At 41.0% G+C, this 22642-nt stretch overlaps 1 protein-coding gene across 1 annotated transcript in view; it reads right to left on the bottom strand.

The window, feature by feature from the left end:
- Nucleotides 1-22642, bottom strand: part of srbd1 (S1 RNA binding domain 1) — a gene marked incomplete at its 5' end in the record, with an annotated part of 47989 nt that overhangs the window by 21788 nt on the left and 3559 nt on the right. Inside the window, 4 exons of the mRNA XM_010768823.1 lie at nt 5301-5383; nt 7509-7600; nt 20933-21040; nt 21326-21416. Coding sequence (XP_010767125.1) covers nt 5301-5383; nt 7509-7600; nt 20933-21040; nt 21326-21416 — 374 coding nt within the window. The remainder of the gene's footprint in view (nt 1-5300; nt 5384-7508; nt 7601-20932; nt 21041-21325; nt 21417-22642) is intronic.

Below are 22642 nucleotides of genomic sequence, written 5' to 3'. Positions count from 1 at the left end.
ACGGACAATTTAAGGTCACCGTATTGTGCAGAAATCCGACATTTTTCATGTCCTTTTATACATCAACATTTGTCCCCTCCTGTGGTAAAGAGATTCCTGAAAGTTTCAGGAAAAAAACCTTTCTCTTTGTCCTGATTCCATTTATATAAAACCTGTCCTGAAATGAGCTGGATCAGATTTTGGCCATTTATGGATGTCAATAACAATGTTTTGGGCTTGGTGTAACCATTAGCCATAAGCTAAACCAGTAACCCCGGCGCGCCCCCCCACCCGGCCCACCTGATCACCGGGAAATTCCTCCTCCTAGAGCAACATTGTTGTCCTTTCTTACCATATATCTCTCAGAGGGCGTGGGGAGTGGTGCTCCCTTATTTCCATCCTAAAGCAGGGGTAGCCCAACATGGTGCCCGCGGAGGGAGGAGGGAGGGAGTAGAGAGAGAGAGACTAGGGAGAGCACACCGTTATCTATGCTAGGAAAAATAAAGTAAGAAATCATTCCAATGTGTACTATAGGACAGTAAAAAAAAAAAAAGTTTAAAAGGGGAGTGATTAGTAAAATATGCATAAATAAAAAGAAAGAATGCGAACTAGGTAACATAAGATAAGAATAAACAAGTTTAAATGATTTGTTATTGGTTGTGATCATATTCTAAAGATGTTTGGATTATTGAAAAGTATACAGCTCCCTTTCATCTGCGTGTTGAGAGCTGCATCCATACATTCATGTTGTGCTCCAGGTTGATGCATTTAACTTCAAGATTTAAAAAAAAATCTTCCAGGATGTGAGGTCCACCCCCAAATAAAGCGGGTTAAAATAATTAAATTACATACATTTTATTTTTGATTGTTTGTTATGTGGATTTGTAGTATTTGTGTTACTAAAGGTGTATTTTGCTAAATCTTCAAGATTTTGCAAAATACACCTTTTGAGGCATACAGTGGCAATGACTTGAGACATCGCCACTGTATGTACGTATGTATGTATGTATGTATGTATGTATGGATGTATGGATGTATGGATGTATGTATGTATGTATGTATGTACGTATGTATGTATGGATGTATGGATGTATGGATGTATGGATGTATGGATGGATGTATGTATGGATGTATGGATGTATGTATGTATGTATGTATGGATGTATGGATGTATGGATGTATGTATGTATGTATGTATGTATGGATGTATGGATGTATGGATGTATGGATGTATGTATGTATGTATGTATGTATGTACGTATATGTATGTATGGATGTATGGATGTATGGATGTATGGATGTATGTATGTATGTATGTATGTATGTATGTATGTATGTATGGATGTATGTATGTATGTATGTATGTATGTATGTATGTATGTATGTATGTATGTATGTATGTATGGATGTATGTATGTATGTATGTATGTAGGCCTCAAGAGCCTTTCTTGTGCTGGCAGACACATAGAAACATATTGGCGGGGCGCACTTTGCACACAAAAATTCCACGCGCTCCACGCTCACATTTAGCTGGGCCCGCTACTATGACTCCATCCTAGGGGAAACACTGCCTGTGATAATGGTAAAGAGTCACACAAATGAATGAAATGAAGATGATGGGGCGACCAAAAATAAAGAAGCAAGACCCCAGAGGGAATTGTCCTCAAGTAGCTTCATATATTTGCCGTAGATGTAGCAGCTTTAATGAAAGAGGAAAGAATAAAAGCTTCAATCGCATGCTTGTTTTTGGAAACATCCTACATTTTTTGGGACTTCCAGAAGTTACAAATAGACTCCAGCGTTTGGCACTTTCACCAAATGTGTGTGAATAAGACAATTCTTTAAAAAACTGCTACTTCACATCTATCACTCTTCCATAATCAATTGACTATGCGTAAACTAACAAGGTGCCAGAGGTTATCTGAAGGTCATGCGCTTCTTGACTGACAGCTTCTATAAAGGCCTGTAGGAACTCCCTCTGTAACAAACTGCATACTATTCCCAGCGTAGGCTTGTCTGTGTGTGCATGTGTGAATATGTGCAGAGCTAAATACAGGTCGTAAATCAGCCGCTGAAAGTGATATGACAGCAAGGAGATGGTTTCATGTTTTTCCAACACCTTTCATGAATGCCTAATGGCTATTTCTCAACTTCCTGCAAAACAATCACACATTACCTGAGGGACTGAAAACAAGGCATGAGAAAATAGAAACAAGAGACGTTTAAAGACAGGTACGGAGAAACATTCCCAATAGTTGAAGCCGGGGTCAGCTACTTTCAGCTCATTATCTTTAATCACACAAAACCACATCATTTTTCCTGCTTACGATAAATGTCTATCATATCTTTAAAAAACAAGCTTGACTCATCTCACAACCAAACACACAGATGCATGCTGTGACAGACCATAGTTTAAATAGTATTAGATATTTCTTTCTGCCACTGATCAAATGTTTAGGAGCCAGTTTAGTTTTTTCCCATGCCGGGAAACACGGAGGCAGAAACGTTCAATCACTGTCAACTCTCCATATTCTGTCTCTTCTTCCGTCTCGCAGCCCTGTCTGCTCCTGCCTCCCCTGAAGGCACTGCCATTCAAGAGGGAGAGCGGTAAAAGACAACATACTCAAGCGCACACACACACACTTGCACTGCTGCACACCTTAATGTAATAGTGAAGTTACATCATGTTCACTAGTTCTAGGTGAAAGTGGTTTGCTCTGGTTTAAACATTGAGTGATTTGGTGCCACATCTGATGCTCCTGTATGCCCTCAGTGTATGTCCACTATACATGTTGTACCACATAAGAGAAAGAGAAGAAAACATATCACGACAGCGAGTCTGAGGAAGGGAGGACATCGGGCAGGAGTGGGAAAACTCTATCTGTGAGAGAAGGAGAACGGTTGAAAGAGGTGAGGGGGAAGAGTGACAGTTTCTTTAATATCCGGCTTGCGGGCAATATTTTCTTACACAGCAGTGTGTGTCTGTGTGTGTATTTTCCAGTAGCAGTTAGTTTCACAGCCCTGGGGATTACCCAGCTGTCAACAGACCATGGCAACATACAGTAAAGAGCTGATTGACAGATGGAGATCTGCGCAAAGGCCACGCCCACTAAGTGTCTTTTTTATTTCTGAAAGGACACACGACTCCTGAAATGGTTGTCCGTGAAAGTGTATAACAATGAAGCGCAAATACATTAGAAGAAGTTTAAATGAATTGTACTGAAGCTAGCCACAAATACTACAAAAACGCTGGCATTCAACCAGACGTGTACCTGGCAAACTCAGTATCCAGCCAGAGGTGCTGTAGTGAAAACAATGTTCCCACACCAATAGTTACGTTCAATCTGATTTTAATGGGCCTCACTTTTTTAGCCCTCAGCTCATTTCCTCCTTTCTCTCAGAGCTGTCAGTCAGTGGGTCAGCAGAGGGAGGGAGAGAGAGAGAGCATGCTGTGCCAGCTGTCTAGAGTTACATCTGCCCGTATGCTTCCTGGGTCTAATGACAATAAACTCTCAGAAAGCTCAAAATACCACGAATCGCACAAAAGAACCAGCAAGAAATCCTCACATATGCATGAGTGCACTTTCTCTCACACTCGTTCTCCCACATATACATCCACAATACACTGATATGAATCTACACACACACATGCGCGCACACACTTAGCCCTTAAAGTCAGAAAAAAGGATGGGAAGGATAGTGTGTGTGTGTGTGTGTGTGTGTGTGTGTGTGTGTGTGTGTGTGTGTGTGTGTGTGTGTGTGTGTGAGCCGGTCAAAGTGATGTCCCATCTCATATCTGTCAGCACCCAGAGTTTATTTACCCGGTTATATTATCATTTGTTGACCTAGTCACATGATCTGAGAGCGGGAGGTGCAGAACCCGGGGAACCCCAGAGAGCCCGAGTCAGGACGTGATGAGAGACACGGGCCCGTGACCCGACACACTCAGCCAAGCATGCCTCAGCACAAGCACAATATGACCTCTTCCTTTCTCTTTCAAATATCCATTTCCCCCCCCCCCACCTCAACTTCCCCATCACTCCTTGTCTTTTGACTTTTGTCACCCTCTGCTGTCCTTTGACCCTCTTTCTTTCTCTTCTTCTCTTGGATTCTTCCATTAAAGTGAAATCAATGCTACAAATAAGTAGAGTTTATCAGCCACATGTTGACAGTGAGGAAAGTATAAATACAGAAGCATCATTAAAGTAATCCTGATTGACTGCACACTTCCATAGGGCCGACTAAATTAGTCAATAATTGTTTAATTCACTTTTAAATGTAATTAATTGTTCATACAAGAAACATCAATTGGCAACAATTAACCAATCTTCAACAAAAAAATCATTAATCAACTAAATGAGTTTACAAAAAATAACAGATTCATCATTCATGAAATTTATATTTGTTCGTAGCCCTACAGTTTTATAGAGCCGTGAAAAGACTATTCAAGAAACTCTCTCCTCTGATCTCATAATGATGCTTCTGCCCTTTTCTTAAAAGATAGTGTACTCACTATGGGCTGCCAATTGTACCTTATTCTTGCCTTTGTCTTCCTCAATCAGTTTAGTTTTGTGCATGTCCATCCTCACATTTTTCCCCTCACAACTTTCCACATTTGGAGAACAATACTGCATTAATAGCTGGTGTAAAAAGTATGACCTAATGCTTGTCTTCCCTGTCTCACACAATTACAAACACACTTGTAATAAAGTAACTGTTGTTGCATCTGCACACACACTTGAGCACATAAGGGCAAGGAACAGCAGGCGCACCAGAAAAAACAAATGTTCAAGCTCACGTCATGCCTGATCTCCTTTAATTGAATTAGCGGTCACCCTCGGCATCATGTGTTGACACAGGCCTCAGCCAAGTTGATATTTTTCCCTGCTTACCTCTCATCTCTCAAACCCTCATTCCAATGCCTTCATGCCTCAAGTCAACAATATTGCTTCCTTGTTTTGAATAAAATAATAGAGTCAAACCTAAACACGGCATGAATGCAAATAGGCACATTGTCAGCAGACAGAGGCAATACTGGCCAAACAGATAACGATTCAAAGAAAAAATATCAAAAGACACACTTTGTTGTTTATCTGCGATTAAACAACAAAGTGGTCCCTATAGCATTCGGTGCTATTATACAAAATACATGTGTGTATAATCATGGTTTACAGTAATGTGCTTTTACACCTACGTCAGCACACACACACACGTCTACTCGGCCCTTTGCTTCAGTCTAACTCGCAGCAGATGTTCCACTGACCGGACAAGAAGCCCGCAGGAGCAGGGAACATATCAGCAGAAACAAATACAACACTCACCTGGTATGTTCCGATGCCGATGTGTTTCGGATCAATCTTCACGAGCTCAGCCATTGGATCTTGGACGCGTCTTCCTATAGACACTGTCAACACACACACACACACACACACACACACACACACACACACACACACACACACACACACACACACACACACACACACACGATTTTGTGCCTCATGAGATGGTTTGTGTTTTTCATGAACATGCTTTCAGAATCACAGTTATTGAATATGCAAATCCATATTATTTATAATTACTGAATATGCAAATTGTGTGCCTATTACAGTGCTGGCCTGAGGGCAGGCCAAACCTAATTGTCATTCCTCCACCTCCCCCCCCCATAATAATAATTAAAGCTGGCTTTCAAATGGAGTCTTTGCACCTGTCATTTAGCTTCCTGATAGATGCTGGGGCTATGAACCTTGCACACTAACACACAGAGCCAAATGTAGCACACAAATAAACACACACAGCGTATCAACTAAACTAAAGCTACTTTTAACGATGGAGTCTGTAAGGCCTCAGTGTGCTGCTGCATGTGAGGCCAAATGTCTTTTCCATGAATATTCTGGCAGGGCTAAATAACAAGGAGAAAAATTACAAACAACCTTCCTCACATACACACCATGATACATGAGATCAGCCTCAACACAGGCGGACGCAGAGAGAGGGAGAGAATGACACAACCGAATCACTGTTCACATTCATGTCCCAGTGTGAGACAAAGGAAGTGCCATCTGTGGGCGTTCCATCAAAGATTCTGCTAACTGCTATACCAATCAAAAGCCAAAACACTGCGCGATGGATAAAAACAGGAAGCATCCTTCCTGTGCAGCGGCTTGCCACTGTTTTCTATGTGTGCATTGTGTGTTTGTTTGAAGTACAAGCGGTCAGCAATGATCTTTGAAGAGGAACGGGGGGACAAAGAGAAAGAGAGGGATGGGATGTAAAAGAGGGAGTATGTCTGGAATCAATGGCTCTCCTCTCTCTCCTCTGGCTGCGGTATGAGGCCGCTGCCTGAGATAATATTTAGACAGGGATGGAGTTTCAACCCTGGCCTTGCTCAGTGCACCACCAAAACTCTCCAATACTCTTTCCATCTATTCTGACTCTGACTGAGCATAACTCTCCAGCACTTAGAAAGTTATGAGATACTATTCTAGAAGGGAAGGAATGGAGAAAGCAACAACAGAGAAAGTCCCAGTTCAGACGCAGCTCTCAGGAGAACTGGAAGAAAGTGACGTGCAAAGAAAAGTGTTTTAAACATCCTTTCTAAGAGATGGATGCAACAGGCAGTGAATGAGAGACAGCGGTCCAGGAAAAGTGATCTGTATTCTCAATTTACTTGACTTTGTAGTCACTCAAATAATCTCTCACTGTCTCAGACTTCAGAGGAGGGGAGAAAAGAAATAAGCCGAACACAAAAACAGTCCTCTTTAAAATATTGCCTATCACCACTAGATGTCCCTAGATGTCCCAAAACAACCGGGAACAGATGGTATGGGACAAATGTACAATACATAATTCCATATAAATGATGTGACCACTCATACTGACAAATGTGAAATCACACATACCATCCAAAGGAAAACCAGTCAGGCACAAACTCTCTGTCGCCACATGTGACTCTGAAGCCGTGTCCCCGCTCTTTTCACACACATCCACAGTCCAATGCTGTAGATGTCTCATGGCTTTCATTAGGGGTATAAATATGGCTCTCAGTGCTGCTGACCACAGGAAACTAGCGAGGGATAATCCAGCCTTGGTTGATTTATGGCTTTTATAGAGGAAGTCTGCTGGAAACATTTGGTCCCCAAAACTCCCTTTATCCTGCTATGTTTTCAATGATGTAGTATGAAAAAAGAGACCCTAAAGCAGTGCCAGAAATGTGATTATAATGAAACAATGTTGCTGGAAAAGGGTGGAAATAACAACTTTCTGATGGGAAATTCCAAATGTATTTAAGGCAGCTCACATTAAGCACTAACACTTCTGGTATACTTACTGCAGTACACGAGAAAACCAATAATTAATCAAGAAAATAAGTGGCAATTTAATCAATGATTAAAATGAATCTAAATTGCGGCCCAACACAAAGTGTCTTCCCCGACAGCAATCATTTTCCAAGGGCTCATTGAAAGCAGGGCCAAGAATATCACACTTGTTCATTAGATGTTTAATCACCATCAGGTTAAAACAAATACCTGCACTCCTCAGGTTGGGGTCCATGTCCGGTAACTCTTTCACTGCCTCAGGACTCACACTGTAGATTGATGCTCCTGCCTCACTGGTTATACTGGGGAGAAAAAGAAAAATTATATATATATATATTTAGACATATATAGACACAGGGAAAAGAGGCACGTTGGCCAGTGGGGGTGAAGGTGAAAAATAAAGAGGTGTAAAGGAAGCCAATTAGGGGGTGAACGAAAAGGACGCAATGAGGACAAAGTTATTACTGCTTGAAAGAGATAATGGAAAGGCAATTACAGAAAATCACCTTTGCCTTGCACGTTACACAATGCAGCTGACAACTCCTCAAACTGGTCCCTCACTTACCAGAGCTTGACCATCATTACTGACATTATGGCCTATACAGCATCACCACTAGTAAGCCTGCCTTAGCATTACCAGCAATTACAATCTTACTAATGCACCTTTCTCATTTCAAATTGACAGAAGGTGTGAAGAAGAACCATAAGAAATCCTGACTGCATCCACAAGCTTGGAACAGTCTCACATTATGAATACTTAATACAGACAGAATATGTCAATAAGTGAGTCCTGTAACTGAGTGAGATCGCCCAACCCACTTAGGAGTACTGAGCTCACACACAAAAAAAAAGTATTTGCATATTGTTTTAAGAATGACCACTTCCTCACATTGAAACGACTGACACTTGAATAACAGTATGAAGTGTTTGTTAAAGAACAGGGCACTGAGTCAGCAGACCGCTGCAGCGCACTGGCAATCTGTATGACACTACTGCCATCTAGAGGTTATCGGGGTGTACTGATATTCACCAGAAGTCTAACACTACGGTCAGATTGAAAAATGTTACCAAATAATGTGACCAATTCTGAAACTCTGGAATTATTCAAGATTAAATCAACTGTTATAGCTTTTTGTGTGGACCTGAAAAAAGAAAATAGACCAATAACATGCCTAACAGATTTTTGTACATTGACTCCCTTGTGCACAGATTGCTTGAATATCAGATCTAATTGAGTCTCTAGTCATCAATGGAAGCCCTAAACCTCCGTGGTTTAACATATTACTATTTCTGTTATAAAAAGTGTAATTCCATTTGGTATATTAATTGTTATTGTCATTATCTTGAAATAACAAATGTAGTTTTAAAAAGATAACAAGATAATTTTCTCAACACAATAACCGTTATTTCCAGCTCACAGATAATTTTTATAAATTAAAGGCAAAAGACCTAGGCCTATAACTCACCATGTCAGGAAAATATTTGTTATAATAACTATTTTAATGCAGCTTAACAAATCACCCTTAGTCATACTTCAAATTAATATCCAATAAAGCAACAAAGATTCCTTAAATTCAGCTAAAAGTTGAGCTGCAGATCATGTTGCAATTTCTGTATTATTGACAGCTTTTAACGTGTAGATCTTGCTAATGAATATGAACGGATCGCACATCGACATTGGGTTTACAATGCAACACATTATACCATTTCTCATGTTAATGTATTCAGTTTAAAGTAGGCCGCTTATCATCCATCACCACACAGACAGAATGGTGGGACAACAAAGCCACTGATACCCGTGTAGATGCTCCCGACAAACAAGTGAAGCTGTCATGTTGTTAAGACCTTCTATTCTCTCGGCTGGGTGGAGAGGGGGAGATGATTGGAGGAAGTAAGGGGGGGGGCTTTTTATTCCTCAGGGCTGACCGATATGACGAAGGGCTCAGCACCTCTCCGATGTCCACAACTCAGAATGAGGCCCACACACACACACACACACACACACACACACACACACACACACACACACACACACACACACACACACACACACACACACACACACACACACACACACACAATCCCAGAGGCCTGGACATTGCCACAACAACCTTGCCAATTAGAAGTATCTTGTTAATGAGGAGTGGCAGAGGCCTTCTGATGGGACTCACATCTAAATCAACTTGTCCTCCCTCCCTCTTTTACCCTCTCCCCTCCATCCTCTCTATTCATGCCTTCGTCCGCCTCACTGTTCTTTTTGTCAGCTCCTTATCCATCGTGCTGACAGCTGACATATCGCCATGGTGACACTGCTAACGAGCACTGGCACATGACCTTCAGGGAGGTCAAGGCATAGCTGGTCATTAACCCGACACACACTTGCCTCACGCACATCGATAAATACACATGGACACCAAGGCATGCGTTAAAATATGCTGAGTAAGACGCAGAAAATAAAATGAAGAATCTTATTCAAATATATCCACTCTTCACAAATCTTATGCAACTCTCTCCCTTTATACAGATTGTTAAGATAAAGGCTTTCAGAACACACACCTCTAACCTCCCTCTCTGTCCTAATTCAGAGATAATGGAAGAATAAAGGTCAAGTGAAAGAAAGGCAGTTTTGTTTGAGAAAGACGGACAGAAAGACAAAAAGGGAGACCAAGAGAGTCTTTTTTTAAGTAAAAAAGATATCATTATGAACACAGAAGAATAGAATACAAGAGGATATGGAGGGGAAAGAAAGGGAGGCCACCAGCTTAGTATGTCTAACTTAATTAAGGCTGCCGCTGGGGCAGCTGGGTAACAACACTGTCATGGATACAGCTTTGAGCCCTCATCGCCATAGCGTCCATGGCTGTCGCTGCAGTGAGGGCATCAACCTGGCAGCCAACAGAAGGTTGTCTGCTCCACAGCTCTCTGGCCTAAGTGGATGGATGGTCGAAGCGTGGACACACACACACACTGAGACACAAAGTCAAAGATCGCCTCTCGGTGTAAAGCGATGACTTGGTGGCCCTGGGTTATCATTTATTAGCACTCTTTTTCTTTTCAATTGTACACACACGCCTGCCTTTAGCCCTGTCCCATCCTGGGGCAAAGTCACCAACTGGCACCCCTATCTGTTCCCCTACTGGTCTTCTGTGACACACAGCCTTTGGCCACACACACACACACACACACACACACACACACACACACACACACACACACACACACACACACACACACACACACACACACACACACACACACACACACACACACACACACACACACACACACACACACACACACACACTTTGATACCTCATTACAGCCTTCTGGCTGACACGGTCTTAATCTAAATTAAAAACAGCTCATCAGATCAGTCAGAAAAGAAGAGGGGCAATAATATCATCAACTCATTTGATACACAGGACACAAAGTTGGAGGGGGGGAGACACCACCTATAGGGGTGACAGCACTGTAGGTCAAAAAAGAGTGCAATTTGGATGTTTGGTTTGAGGAAATTAATTGTATTTGGAGCATTTTAGGCACACAGACACAATCAATATGTGAATAAGTGGCCCGAAAAGATTCATAGGGCTAAAACCTTTTTCTTGTAATATAATTCGAAAGCATTGCAATAAAATGTGAATGACTTTGTAGAAGTTGGGATTATCCCAGTTCGATTTGTTTGACAGCAACCCACGTTGTTCATCTAAATATTTGGTATAATTCATTTTTTACCATTAGATCATCTTTCTCAAAATACATCGTTCTGATTAAAAAGTTGCAGATATTCACAAATGAGGTGCAACTAACGTATTGCTTGCAGATCTTGGTTTACAAAATCTATGTAGTGTTTTATCTTTATACATCTCAATTAAAAGTTATACTCTGTGTACATAACCATCTAAGATTTGACTTGTCTTACCAACAAAGTTGCTTTATTAAATATATCTGTGTTGTTACTGTAAAATACACAGAAACCAAAGTGATCAAGAGTCACCAACGAGTAGTGTTACCTGTGGAATTGATTTAAAGCAATCGACCAGTTTCACCTGATAGAGGGCACAACATTCTAGATGGCTTTCAAGTCAGGATTGGATACACACACATCTACATAGTCTCAAATTATAATGGCTCAATCTGTCACTTTCTTTGTCCTGCACTGGGTTTGAGGTCAAGATACTTAGATGGGCCTCATTGTCCTGCATAAAAAGGAGCTGTGATGTCACATATCATCAGCCCAAATTATATTCATACACACACACACACAAGTTTCTCTGTCCCGGCTGCTCAAACAGCTTGGGTCCATTGTTCAGTCAGCTGCAAAGCTTGACCTCAGGGAAAGAAATTGAGGGACGCACCATCCCTCTCTCACTCAGACACACACACGTCGGGTCTGAAGACGATGACATTTTTCACAGAGAAAAGCGTCCAAATGGCAGGTGTCAGGGGCCGTCAGTCTCCAGAGAGGCGCTAGAAGGCAGGCAGGCAGGCCCACACACACACACACACACACACACACACACACACACACACACACACACACACACACACATAAACTACAACTGCCAGTGTGAGGCACGTCTGAAAAGAGCAAAGCCTCACAGACACTCATGTCAATCTGGTACAGGAAAGGCCTGCACTTGTGTCACGCACAAATCCATACACACCAGCCTGCACACTCACACACACCCCAAAATCACAAATACACACATGGCATGTCACACAGACTCATCACATGTTTGTCACACGCAGCAGGACCATCACAGGGAATGCTGGGACCCGAGGGGAGGATGGCATGGAGGACGGGTGGGAGGAGGCTGACCACCAGGGAGGCAAGGTGGGGGAGAGGGGGGGCTGAGCGTGATATGGGGGAGGCTGGCAGATATTCACTGTCCACCACCTGCGACTGCCAAAGGGTCTATTGCCCGACAACGCTCTGTCCATGACGAGCTACACTAAGAGCACAAATATACCTTCTTCAAGAAACATGATAAGCCAAGGTAGCATCGGCTTTAAAACAAAGTCTGGGACATTATATATAGAGGGTCTAAGGATAGAGTTTCTCATGTGATGTAAAGATTGTACATCTCCTTTGCAATGTGTGCTTAAGAACGTTTTTTAAAGTACTAAAGGAAAGTACAGAGGGAGGACACAGAGGCTGCAGTCATCACGTGAATATTGCCCATTTGATGGGTTTAAGTAGGAGAGGCAAAGCACATACTTGAGTGGTTCCTGCTTACTTTAAACATCATCAGTTAAATTAATCAAGTCACAAGACTCTCGTAGACTCCTGCATGTATCCATGTAACTCACCTAAGGAGCTCCTCATTTTACAAATAGACAAATCATTAATAATCTATTTCTATAGCTGCAGATAGGGCTTTCACGATATCAGATTTTCACTACAATTGTTTGCAAGATATTGACGTGTCTTAAGACATCTAGAATTACTCATAAACAATCATCATCAATACATTATAAAAGTGATTTTGCGTTTTGTTTGTCAAATTAATTCCTCTCCAAAATAGGGTTGGGCATTAGGATGATGAGTTGAACGCCCTAAGCTATAACTGTAAAGTGTAAGGTGTTATTATACGTGTAATATAAACAGGTTTTCAATATTTATTTGTATTATCATGGTTCTATTTAACACTATACAGAATTAAGCAAATAAAAAAGGCTGTATTTTGTATGGTTCTGGATTAGTTTTGTTCATTGACTCTATTCTTTCTGCATTAAGTCAAAGGCATATACTCTTCCTGTACTCATGGGTTCAGTATCCTTCCCTGAAACGAAGACACACCCCACAGCCAGGCTGAGGCCTTTCCATGCCTCTAAATCCATCCGTCCCCCTGATGCTCCTCCTCCTCCTATCCAAACATTTGAGTGCCTGGATCTCACTCAGTCATCGCTGGTCCTGCCACTGTATGTTCATCACTCACTAAGCCTGGCCCTGGGAGCATGCCTGGACACAGGACATGACAGGGGATACACACACACAGTCATAAATACAGTCTACAGCTCTGTCCTCCAGGTCCATCAGCTAGCCAGTAATAATGATCTCATCCCACCAGGAGTGATCTGGAGGGCGAGACGGTCAAGGTCTCGCCCTCCAGATCAGAAAGCCTCTCTGTGAGTCGGTGCAGGCGTACACTGTGTCTGTTTCTTGCTTGTATCGCTCTTGGACAACTTCAAGTATGAACCAGTCAAGGAGAGAAGGATGACTACTAGAGATGTCCCGATCCGATCACGTGATCGGGGATCGGAGCCGATCACGTGATTTTCAAGAGATCGGAATCGGGAGAAAAAAATCGGGGATCGGGAGTTTTTTCTTTTTATTTTTTTTTATTTTGTATTCAATGTTACAAAACAAAAATGACCATGTTCAAGTCTTAAAGTCATCCTGAGGCCTTAGTTTTGGTTTCAAATTACACAACATCATGTATGTGTTGCTTCTTTGGGGCTTGTTTTCATAGACCTGGTTGCTTATTTCTCTCAAATCTGGCAACAGAGTGGGCAGGGCGCAGTGTCTAATTGTAGCAGTAAGCTAACGAGTACTGAAAGCTTTATTTTGTTTTGATCCAATGCTGCACAACTGAACTGATCCAATGCTGCTGTGAAAGAAATAAGCTATATCCATGTTGGATAGAATATCCAATTTAAATAAAAAAATAACCTTAAGGGACAACTTGAATGCTTTTTTTTCTCTTAATGCATTGCATAAAGATCGGATCGGGAAAAATCGGTATCGGCAAATTGTCAAAATCAAATGATCGGAATCAGATCGGGAGCAAAAAAAGGTGATCGGGACATCCCTAATGACTACTACTAGAAAGAGAGATGGACAACTACTCTTACTGGCTGTATAGCTTCATGTGGTTATGAAGTGCTATATGGGGGGGGGGTGAATGACTGATTTTGAATTGAATTGCTTGTTTTCTACCAATAAATCACGACGTATAGCTTATGTTTGTGCACATATTAACCTTTTAACAATATTGCAAATCAATGTCAATCTATGTCCTTAGTGTGCATGAATAAGTCATTACAGTTGCATTATCCAAATATATACAGAACTGTCGCAGTAGCATCTTTGTTATTCTCAGAAAACATAAATAAGTAAGGCTACAAAACTCAAAGAATCTTCAGAGAGGTAAAGCATAACCAAACAGTTATTTGACAATAGGCCAGTCTTCACCAATCATATCATTCTTAGTTCCTTTGACTAATTGCTAAGGAATGTTTATTGTAATCCACCAACGGCAAACAGGGACAGTGACTTGTTGACCCTGAAGGAGATGTTGCCTGTTCATTAAAAGAGGGTCGGTCATCTCCCTGCCTTCGGGAGAGACAGAGCAAGTGGCTGAGAAATTGGATGTTTTTTTAGGTTTGCCTTTAGCTGTGGTTACTGTGTGTGTGTCTGTGTGTGTATATCATCACCACTGCCCAAAGACCTCCCTAACCTAATTCCACATAATGACCTCTGATATCATTAACATCTGCTTGCTGCAGCCAAACACTGTCAACTTGTCACCGTTCATGCATACAGCTCAGAACACAATACAAACTATTCTAATAAGTTTGTTAAATAAGCTTAAGTGGCCACCACATGCCTCACAAACACCAACCTGATGACAGAAATGTTAATTTATGTTGCACAGAAGGTTAGGAGCTTCTTTAATAATTCAACAATGTTCTCTATAATTCATCATTTAGCTAAAGCAAACACATCATCATTTAGCTAAAGCAAACACTCGACAACACGAGCAGTTAGACAGACAACATACACTAGTTGAGAATGGCTGTCAACACCCTACAATGCACTTTTGAAAGGGTGCTCGAGATTATTGTGAATTGAACCCAACCCATTTCAGGGATGTTGTCTGTAGGGTGATTTGGGATCATGGCAGTAAATGAATGGGAGCCGAGGACAGGGCATCACTGTTTGCTGCTACTTGGATCTTTTCCAAAATACAAGTTTTAAACCTTGGAAGACAAAATTCACAACTCCACTCAGCCGTCGAGAGTGACTGACAACATGGCACGTTACGTAGCAAACCACCCACACACTCTGATGCAGATATCTGTGCGGCCGTTGTTGAGCTTTGATTTAGACTGCATGCTCTACCAGTCAGTGCTAAAACAAAATGACAGACAAGGTCATGCAGTACTGGCCTATAAAGGAGCCTAAGAAACACCCACAAAACAATGGGCTATCGATGAGCAGATGTTAACAAATACACACATGTCTACACCCAAACACACAAAGGATGAAGTCACCCATTTTCTCAGCAATGTGGGTTTTGTTCTCTTAACTAATGTCACACACTGACATCCAGCAGGAGGTCTTCAAAGGATTGGGACGCAGCTGTATGGCAGATAACCTGATGTGTGTCCAGTGGGGGCCGTCGCAGACACACAAACCTTGTCAGCTAAATAATACCTCACGCTGTATAATGTCCTGCAGGAGGCTGCTCATTCACAGAGGCTTTGTTCAAGGTTATTCATGTAAAGGTACTTTGTTATACATCTAATTGGGGGATAATGCGTCAAATCTGGGGATTCATTCCTCACAAATCTCAATGTCAAATCTATGTCTTATGGTTGATTAACTAGCTTTTTCAAAAGACTCGACAGTTGAAAGCTTCAGATTAAGCTTCTTACATTTGAGTTTTATAATGAATTTACAGCAGCTGGAAATGAATGCTGGAAAAATAACCAATTCATTCATTAGGTTACTCCATCAACAGAAAGCTGTTAGTCAACAATTGATATTGTAATTTATTTCTAAGTTTCTTCTAGTTTAACCATCCGTTGTTAGAATTTGTTCTGTGATCATTACCTTTGGGTTTTATATAGTTGGTGGACATATTTTCTGATGTTATAGAGGTAACAATACTACTGGGACATTTATATCCGACAATGTCTATGTTCTGTTAAAAAGATATTACCAGTAATTGAATTACCATCAGTGAGATATATTGTATTCAAATCATGGACAGAGATTTGAATAAATGAACACACACTGGCCAGTTTTTTAAAAACACATTCACACCTATTCTTCCCCCTAAATGCCACTAACTCACACACAAAGGTACACAAATGTGTGCCCTTGCCTGGCTTTCTGCAGAAAAAGCCACACTCCTAAAAAAATATGGAAGAGGTGACTCAGTGAGTACGATGAGTCTACTCAAACAGGACTAAGGCACTAAAAACTGCATACACACAAACGGAAACCACACAAGTAGGGATGTCCCGCAGGCTGCCATTTCTGGCTGTCATTCCAGCTAAGCATCGAGGCAGAAGGACAGAGAGGGAGAGAGGCGGGTGGGGAAGGGTGGTGGGGGGGGGGTGACACAATGAAGGCTCACAGGGAGACAGGAAGCAGATGGTGCAGATGAGGCTGCGGTCTTTAATGAACTACTGCGCTGTCGAGGCGGAGAGGAGAGGAGAGAGAAAGGAAGAGGGTAGGAGGCAATATACAGCAAAGCCGTGAAATACCTCAATACTTCTGCCACTAAAAATACTTTCAACCCACCTGTATTACTAATGTTCAACACTCGGAAAATCCAAACTGTTCTCCAAATAAAGTACATAATGCCTCTTTTCAAGAAAGGATCTTACAACAAAAAAGGAAAAAGTGAAGTTAAGCCAAAGAAGCATGGAGGGAAGGGGAAGATGGAAAGAGTCTGTCACTCGGTAAATACATCGAAGCAGACAGGACAGTATTCATCTCAGGAATAGTTTGTCTGTGCAGAGTAAGGCCGCTGTGGTCTTCCACCAGCATGACAGAGCCAGCTGCCGGTGCACTGGCTGCCTGAAAGACTTTCTACACCTGTCGATCAAAGCCTGTTTGAACCTCGCCGGGTATAAGGTCAGACGACATGTTCATACATATAGAAACACAAACAATCTCAACATATAGCAGAAACTGGGTCAATTAATTGTACTGGGGACATTCACAGCAAGCATTAAGGCCCCTTGCTGTTTCCGATGATACTTGTTCTTCGTCATTGCCATCATCTTTGCTGCTGTGGTAATGAGGTTTCCCTAGTGGCAGGCCAGGGTCAGCTAATGGTCGGCCAGCAGGGGAGTAAGACCCTCAGTAAGACCCTCATAGTTAGCAACAACCGTCTCTCCTTGAAGCCTCTGGTCTATCCCTGCCCTCCAAACATCATCTATCAAGGCAAGTTTTGGTCGAAACTGGAGACAAACATTCACCAAGAGATCTTTAAGGAGTCTTAGATACATTCAAATAAATAAAAACCTATTTATTATCGGCAGCTGAATGTGTTATTCAAATAGATTCTTAAGGAACGCACAACACCATTAGCACCTCCAAAGCTGATAATGTATGGAAGATGAATTGCTGTTTACAATTTAAGCAATAAAGGATATTAACCAATACGCAGGCTTTACTGTTTTCACATCCATCACTGCACAATACATCAGGTTATTTTCCATACATGTTCAAATTAAAAGAATCTCTCTAATGTTGTTTTTCTTACTTTCATATTATATCTGTCCACCAGGAACGCTCATATTTTGCACTCCTTTAATACTTTTTAATCTTCTGATATGTTCTTGAATAACCATCATTAATTCAATTATCGATTGAATATAATGTACTTTTTATTCAACTAATGAGTCAAATACATAATTTACTTAAAGGGGACCTATCATGCAAAATGCACTTTTGTACGTCTTTTATACATGAATATGTGTCCCCTCCCCGGTGTGTCAGGGAACACACCCCTCTCTCTTTTCCTCCATACCCAAATCTCTAAAAACGGGGCTGCAACGGATCTGATACAGATTTGAAATTCTTCTGACGTCAGAAATAGGGAGCTCCGCCTATATGGGCAACTCTCCACCTATCAAGGGAATGGGGGGTTGGGCCACGGCCATTGCTGCTGGAAAGCACTGGAGACGCTGTAGTACATATGCCAGGCCTGTAGGTGGCGCTGTAGTCTGCCACAAAAGCAGCGAATAAGACTTCTCACAGAATCAATCCTTGCAAAAACAGGGCTGGAAAAGAGCAAATAGAGCGAAATGAGGCATGGCTAAAATGCATGATCCGTTTGGTATTTTGAAAAAAAAACTTCGCTGACATGTTTTATATAGGTATGGCCCTACAATATATTATTGAAATATAGCATGATAGGTCCACTTTAAAGTACTTATGCTGCGCACAGCACCTCCATGATAAAACTGTCCTTTTTATATTTTATAAATGAGTAATAAATTATACTTATGGTTATTAATGTAAGCAACAGAAGATTGAGAAAAGTGCTTAAAATGTACAACTCCTATGTGTTTAAAAAAAAAGTTTTATTTAAGGTAAAAATAAAACGGATATAAAAAGGATTGGTCTTGTAGTATGAAGATGTTTGTCGGGAGAACCCCAACTGAGATGTAAGCATTTGGACTTTGCAGGGTGTTATTAAATCACATTTATTAGATCAAACTTTTCTGAAGAGGGCAGACGATGGAAAGAAAGGAAGGAGAGAGAAAACAAAGAAACGGAGTGAAGACAGGAATTATGAGAATGTGACAAAGGATCGATAGAGAAGAAACCAGAGCACTCTGTGTGTACATTACTTTAACATCTATGTTTCTGAGCCGGCATCACACACGGTCCAAAGAAACTAAAGTGAGGCATGAGACCAGATGACTGCAGGGCGATTTCATCTGGATAACAACAACCATACTTCTATGGCTAACGTCAAAATAACATCTCTCTGCTCTTCTAAAGTTCATGCTCTTACAAAATCCTTTATTCCACAAACCCTATTAAGGCGAAGGTAGACCATTAACACATGTGATATGTGCTGCAAAAATAGAGTTCATCATATCAGGTGATATAGGACATTCAGTCAGCACCACATCAAACACAAGTCCAACATTCCATCTCTTTGTGGAAAGCACAAATGCCATTAGCTGCAGTAAAAAAGGGAACATTATATCAAGATGTAAAATGTTCCTTCTCTGGAGGTGCTCAGAAGAAAAAAGAATGTCTGTCATGAAAATAATCAAGGGAAGGTTAAATGAATAAACGCCCCACTTTGACCGTTTATGTTCCTGCAAATAGACAGAAAATGGAACTTGTGGTCCAAAGCTATGACCTCTGAAGTGTGCATGTGTGTATGAACTCAAAGATACTGTCAAACCTCTCTTATGCACACAGCTCACAATCATTCTAGGCTGAGGTCCCAATGCTAACTTCAAGTCAACAAACACACATGGAACTAAGCAGAAAGAGAAGAGAGGCCAGCGGTTATTATGCTTGGACCGAAGTCCTGTTCTGTTGTACTCTAAAGTGTCGACTGGGCCTGGTTACAGACACAAGGTGGACCACAAAACGTCTCTTTAATTGGACTGAAGTGAAACGTAGTCCAGATGGCTTTAATAGACAGTAATGGCTTGAGGGACACATTGTGATTTTGTCTGTGTCCAGCGTTCTCATTCCCACACCTCTTTCCTTTACTCTCTCACACTGCTAGTTCCCATTATTCAACCGCGATGGTCTCTCATCACTATTCAATCAGTGCATTTCTATATTGTGACTGTCTCAACCTCACTTACACCCATCTTTTCATACCTCTCTCACACTTGGCAGCCTGAACTTTGGCATTTAGGTATTTACAATTACCCTCGGGATTATGTCAAGGATCGTTTAATATAAAATATGTTGTTATTTGAACGTCTTTTAAAATGTTTTTAAAAAGTTAGGAAAGAGAAAGATATATTGAGAAAATGCATTGCTGTAGGGCTGCACCATTTGGAAAAAAATAAGATATTCAGGGTATATGCAGGAATCCTGAAGTCAAATGTAAGACCTTTTTTAAGACCCTTCCATACATTTCAAGCCCTCATCGCCACTTAACCGGTTACATTGGCGACACACTTTACCTCACATTTACTATATACAGTATTGATTGTCCTTCCTCCTTATCTTCCAACCATTTGGACGCAAACTTGCATTTCTCCATAACGATGTTGTTTAACAACCGGCGAAAACGGACCTTCGCACGCTATCAAGCAGTGAGCGTGCGATGTCCTGTTCAGAATCAGAATCAGAAACAGGTTTATTGCCGGGTAGGATCGCTCAAACTAGGAATTTGACTTGATGTCATGGTGCATACATAAAATATAAAAAACAAGAAATCTATAAAACAAAAAATATTTTACACCGTAATAAAATACAGTTAAATAGCAATACAAATTAAATAAAGCAGTCATTTACATGGAAACAGAATTGTATTAAACACATTTTAGAATATAAACTATGAAATGTGAAATATGAATAGATGACGTCAAACCCAACGGGATGCCATAAATAAACTACAAAGAATCACACTACACACCTACGCAATGATTACATTCAGGCAGACTGTAGAATACAACCTCTTTGGACAAGTTATATACTTATTGAAAACAAGCTACAAAATGTAATACCTTGGAAAATGCAGTTTAAGAATTTTTAATAGCCTACATTTTCACTAAATTGATTTATCAACATTTAATACTTTTGAAAACCCCGCGGCCACCCTGGATATTCCATATCATGCCCACTTGTTTTATTCGGGTAACTGCGGCAGGTTTATAATCGTGCTCTGGATGAAGGACCTTACCAGTAAGACACGTCCAGGGGGTGAAAGCAGCGCCTAGAGATGAGGTCAGCGAAGACGGACTCAGTCTCACGACATGCTGTCCCGTTGCCGATGACAACATTAGTACAGCTAGTACATAAAAGTGGAAAAGGACAATGAGGATTAGGACACCAAACGTAAACAGATTCTAAAATAAGGTTAATTTTAAAATGATCTTTCCTTGTTTAAATATCAGGTCATTCATCAGAAAACAATCAGGATGATTTTGAGTTATTTCTACTGCTACATAAATGGAATGGAAATGTTATTGCTACAACATTCCTATAACAGGAATGTTATAGCAATATAACATTAATCAACTCAGCTAAGACAGTATATTTGTAACAGTCACCACTAAAACACAAGCAGCAGTACCTGTATGTCATCATTAGGTGGCGCAGTTTGTCCACTTCTCTTTGCTGGCCTGAATTATGCAGGTAGACAACATCAGTATGGATGATCTGACCTGAGAGCAGGGAGATGAAGACAAACAGGGAAAGAGAAAATTCAATGTTGATGATAAATGTATATTATGACTAGAGGGGGCTTACATCTACATGCTACCACTGGCTCAGATAATGAAGAACAACACAATAAGTTACCATAGCTATGCGGATGACACATAAATTTACGTAACAATTTCACCGGGAGACTATGCTCCAATTCAAACACTGAGTAAGTGCATTGAACAAATCAATGAGTGGATGTGTCAGAACTTTCTCCAATTAAACAAAAATAAAACTGAGGTAATGGTTTTTGGAGCCAAGGCAGAACATATAAAAGCTAAAGCTGAGCTTCAGTCTGCAATTTTCAAAACAACAGATAAACCCAGAAATCTAGTTGTAGTCATGGACTCTGACCTGAGTTTCAACAGTCACATTAAAACAGTTACTAAATCAGCTTACTATCATCTAACGCAGTGTTTCTCAACCTTTTTCCACCAAGTACCACCTGAGAAAAATAGTTGGCTCTCCAAGTACCACCATATGACCAATGTTAAAATACAGTCTATGCACAGTTCATGCAGGACTCGGAGGCAAATGTATTCATAATACCATTATTTATTGTGTTCTCTCTCACTCACTCACTCACTCACTTACTCACACACACACCACAAGTGAGAATATAAAGAACAAAATAATAACTTATTCTCACACAACAAATGTCAACTGTACACACGTCATTTCCTGGACCTATACCAAAGTGTGAATGTAGGCTTCCTGCAACAACCCACATCGAAACAGAAAATGTCCTATTGGGAATTCAATTCCAATAATAATGAAGCCTCCAGGAGCAGATGAGCCTAAGGGCTAATAGCTCATCTTCAGTCTGCTGATGTTTGCTATTGCCATTTCTGTGGTGGCGAAGTAAAAAAGAAAAGAAAAAACATAAGAAAAAAGATAACAATTAAGGACAAGTGTGTGCTTTTTCAGCTTTTGACTTCTCTCCATCCTTTGAGCAAATGCCTTCTTCCTGAGTCACTTCTCTCCTCCATCACAGCGGCTGTGCATATCACTTTTGTGTTGCTGGCGGAGCCTGCGCTTGTACTCGGTTGATGACTGTCCTCCTCCTCATTCACTTGTTCACTTTCGCTGGTAATATTCTCCTCTGTACCTCTCCCGAATACCTCCCGTTTTGAGCCACGTTTTTAACATCATTCAGCTTTCTTCTTTCTTTAGCTTGCTTGCAACG

The sequence above is a fragment of the Notothenia coriiceps genome, unplaced genomic scaffold (genome assembly GCF_000735185.1).
Source record: "Notothenia coriiceps isolate Sejong01 unplaced genomic scaffold, NC01 NC01_scaffold00006101, whole genome shotgun sequence".
Taxonomy (NCBI): Eukaryota; Metazoa; Chordata; class Actinopteri; order Perciformes; family Nototheniidae; genus Notothenia; species Notothenia coriiceps.
The sequence above is the reverse complement of the archived record's forward strand: the minus strand, read 5'-3'. Positions and strand labels throughout refer to the sequence as shown.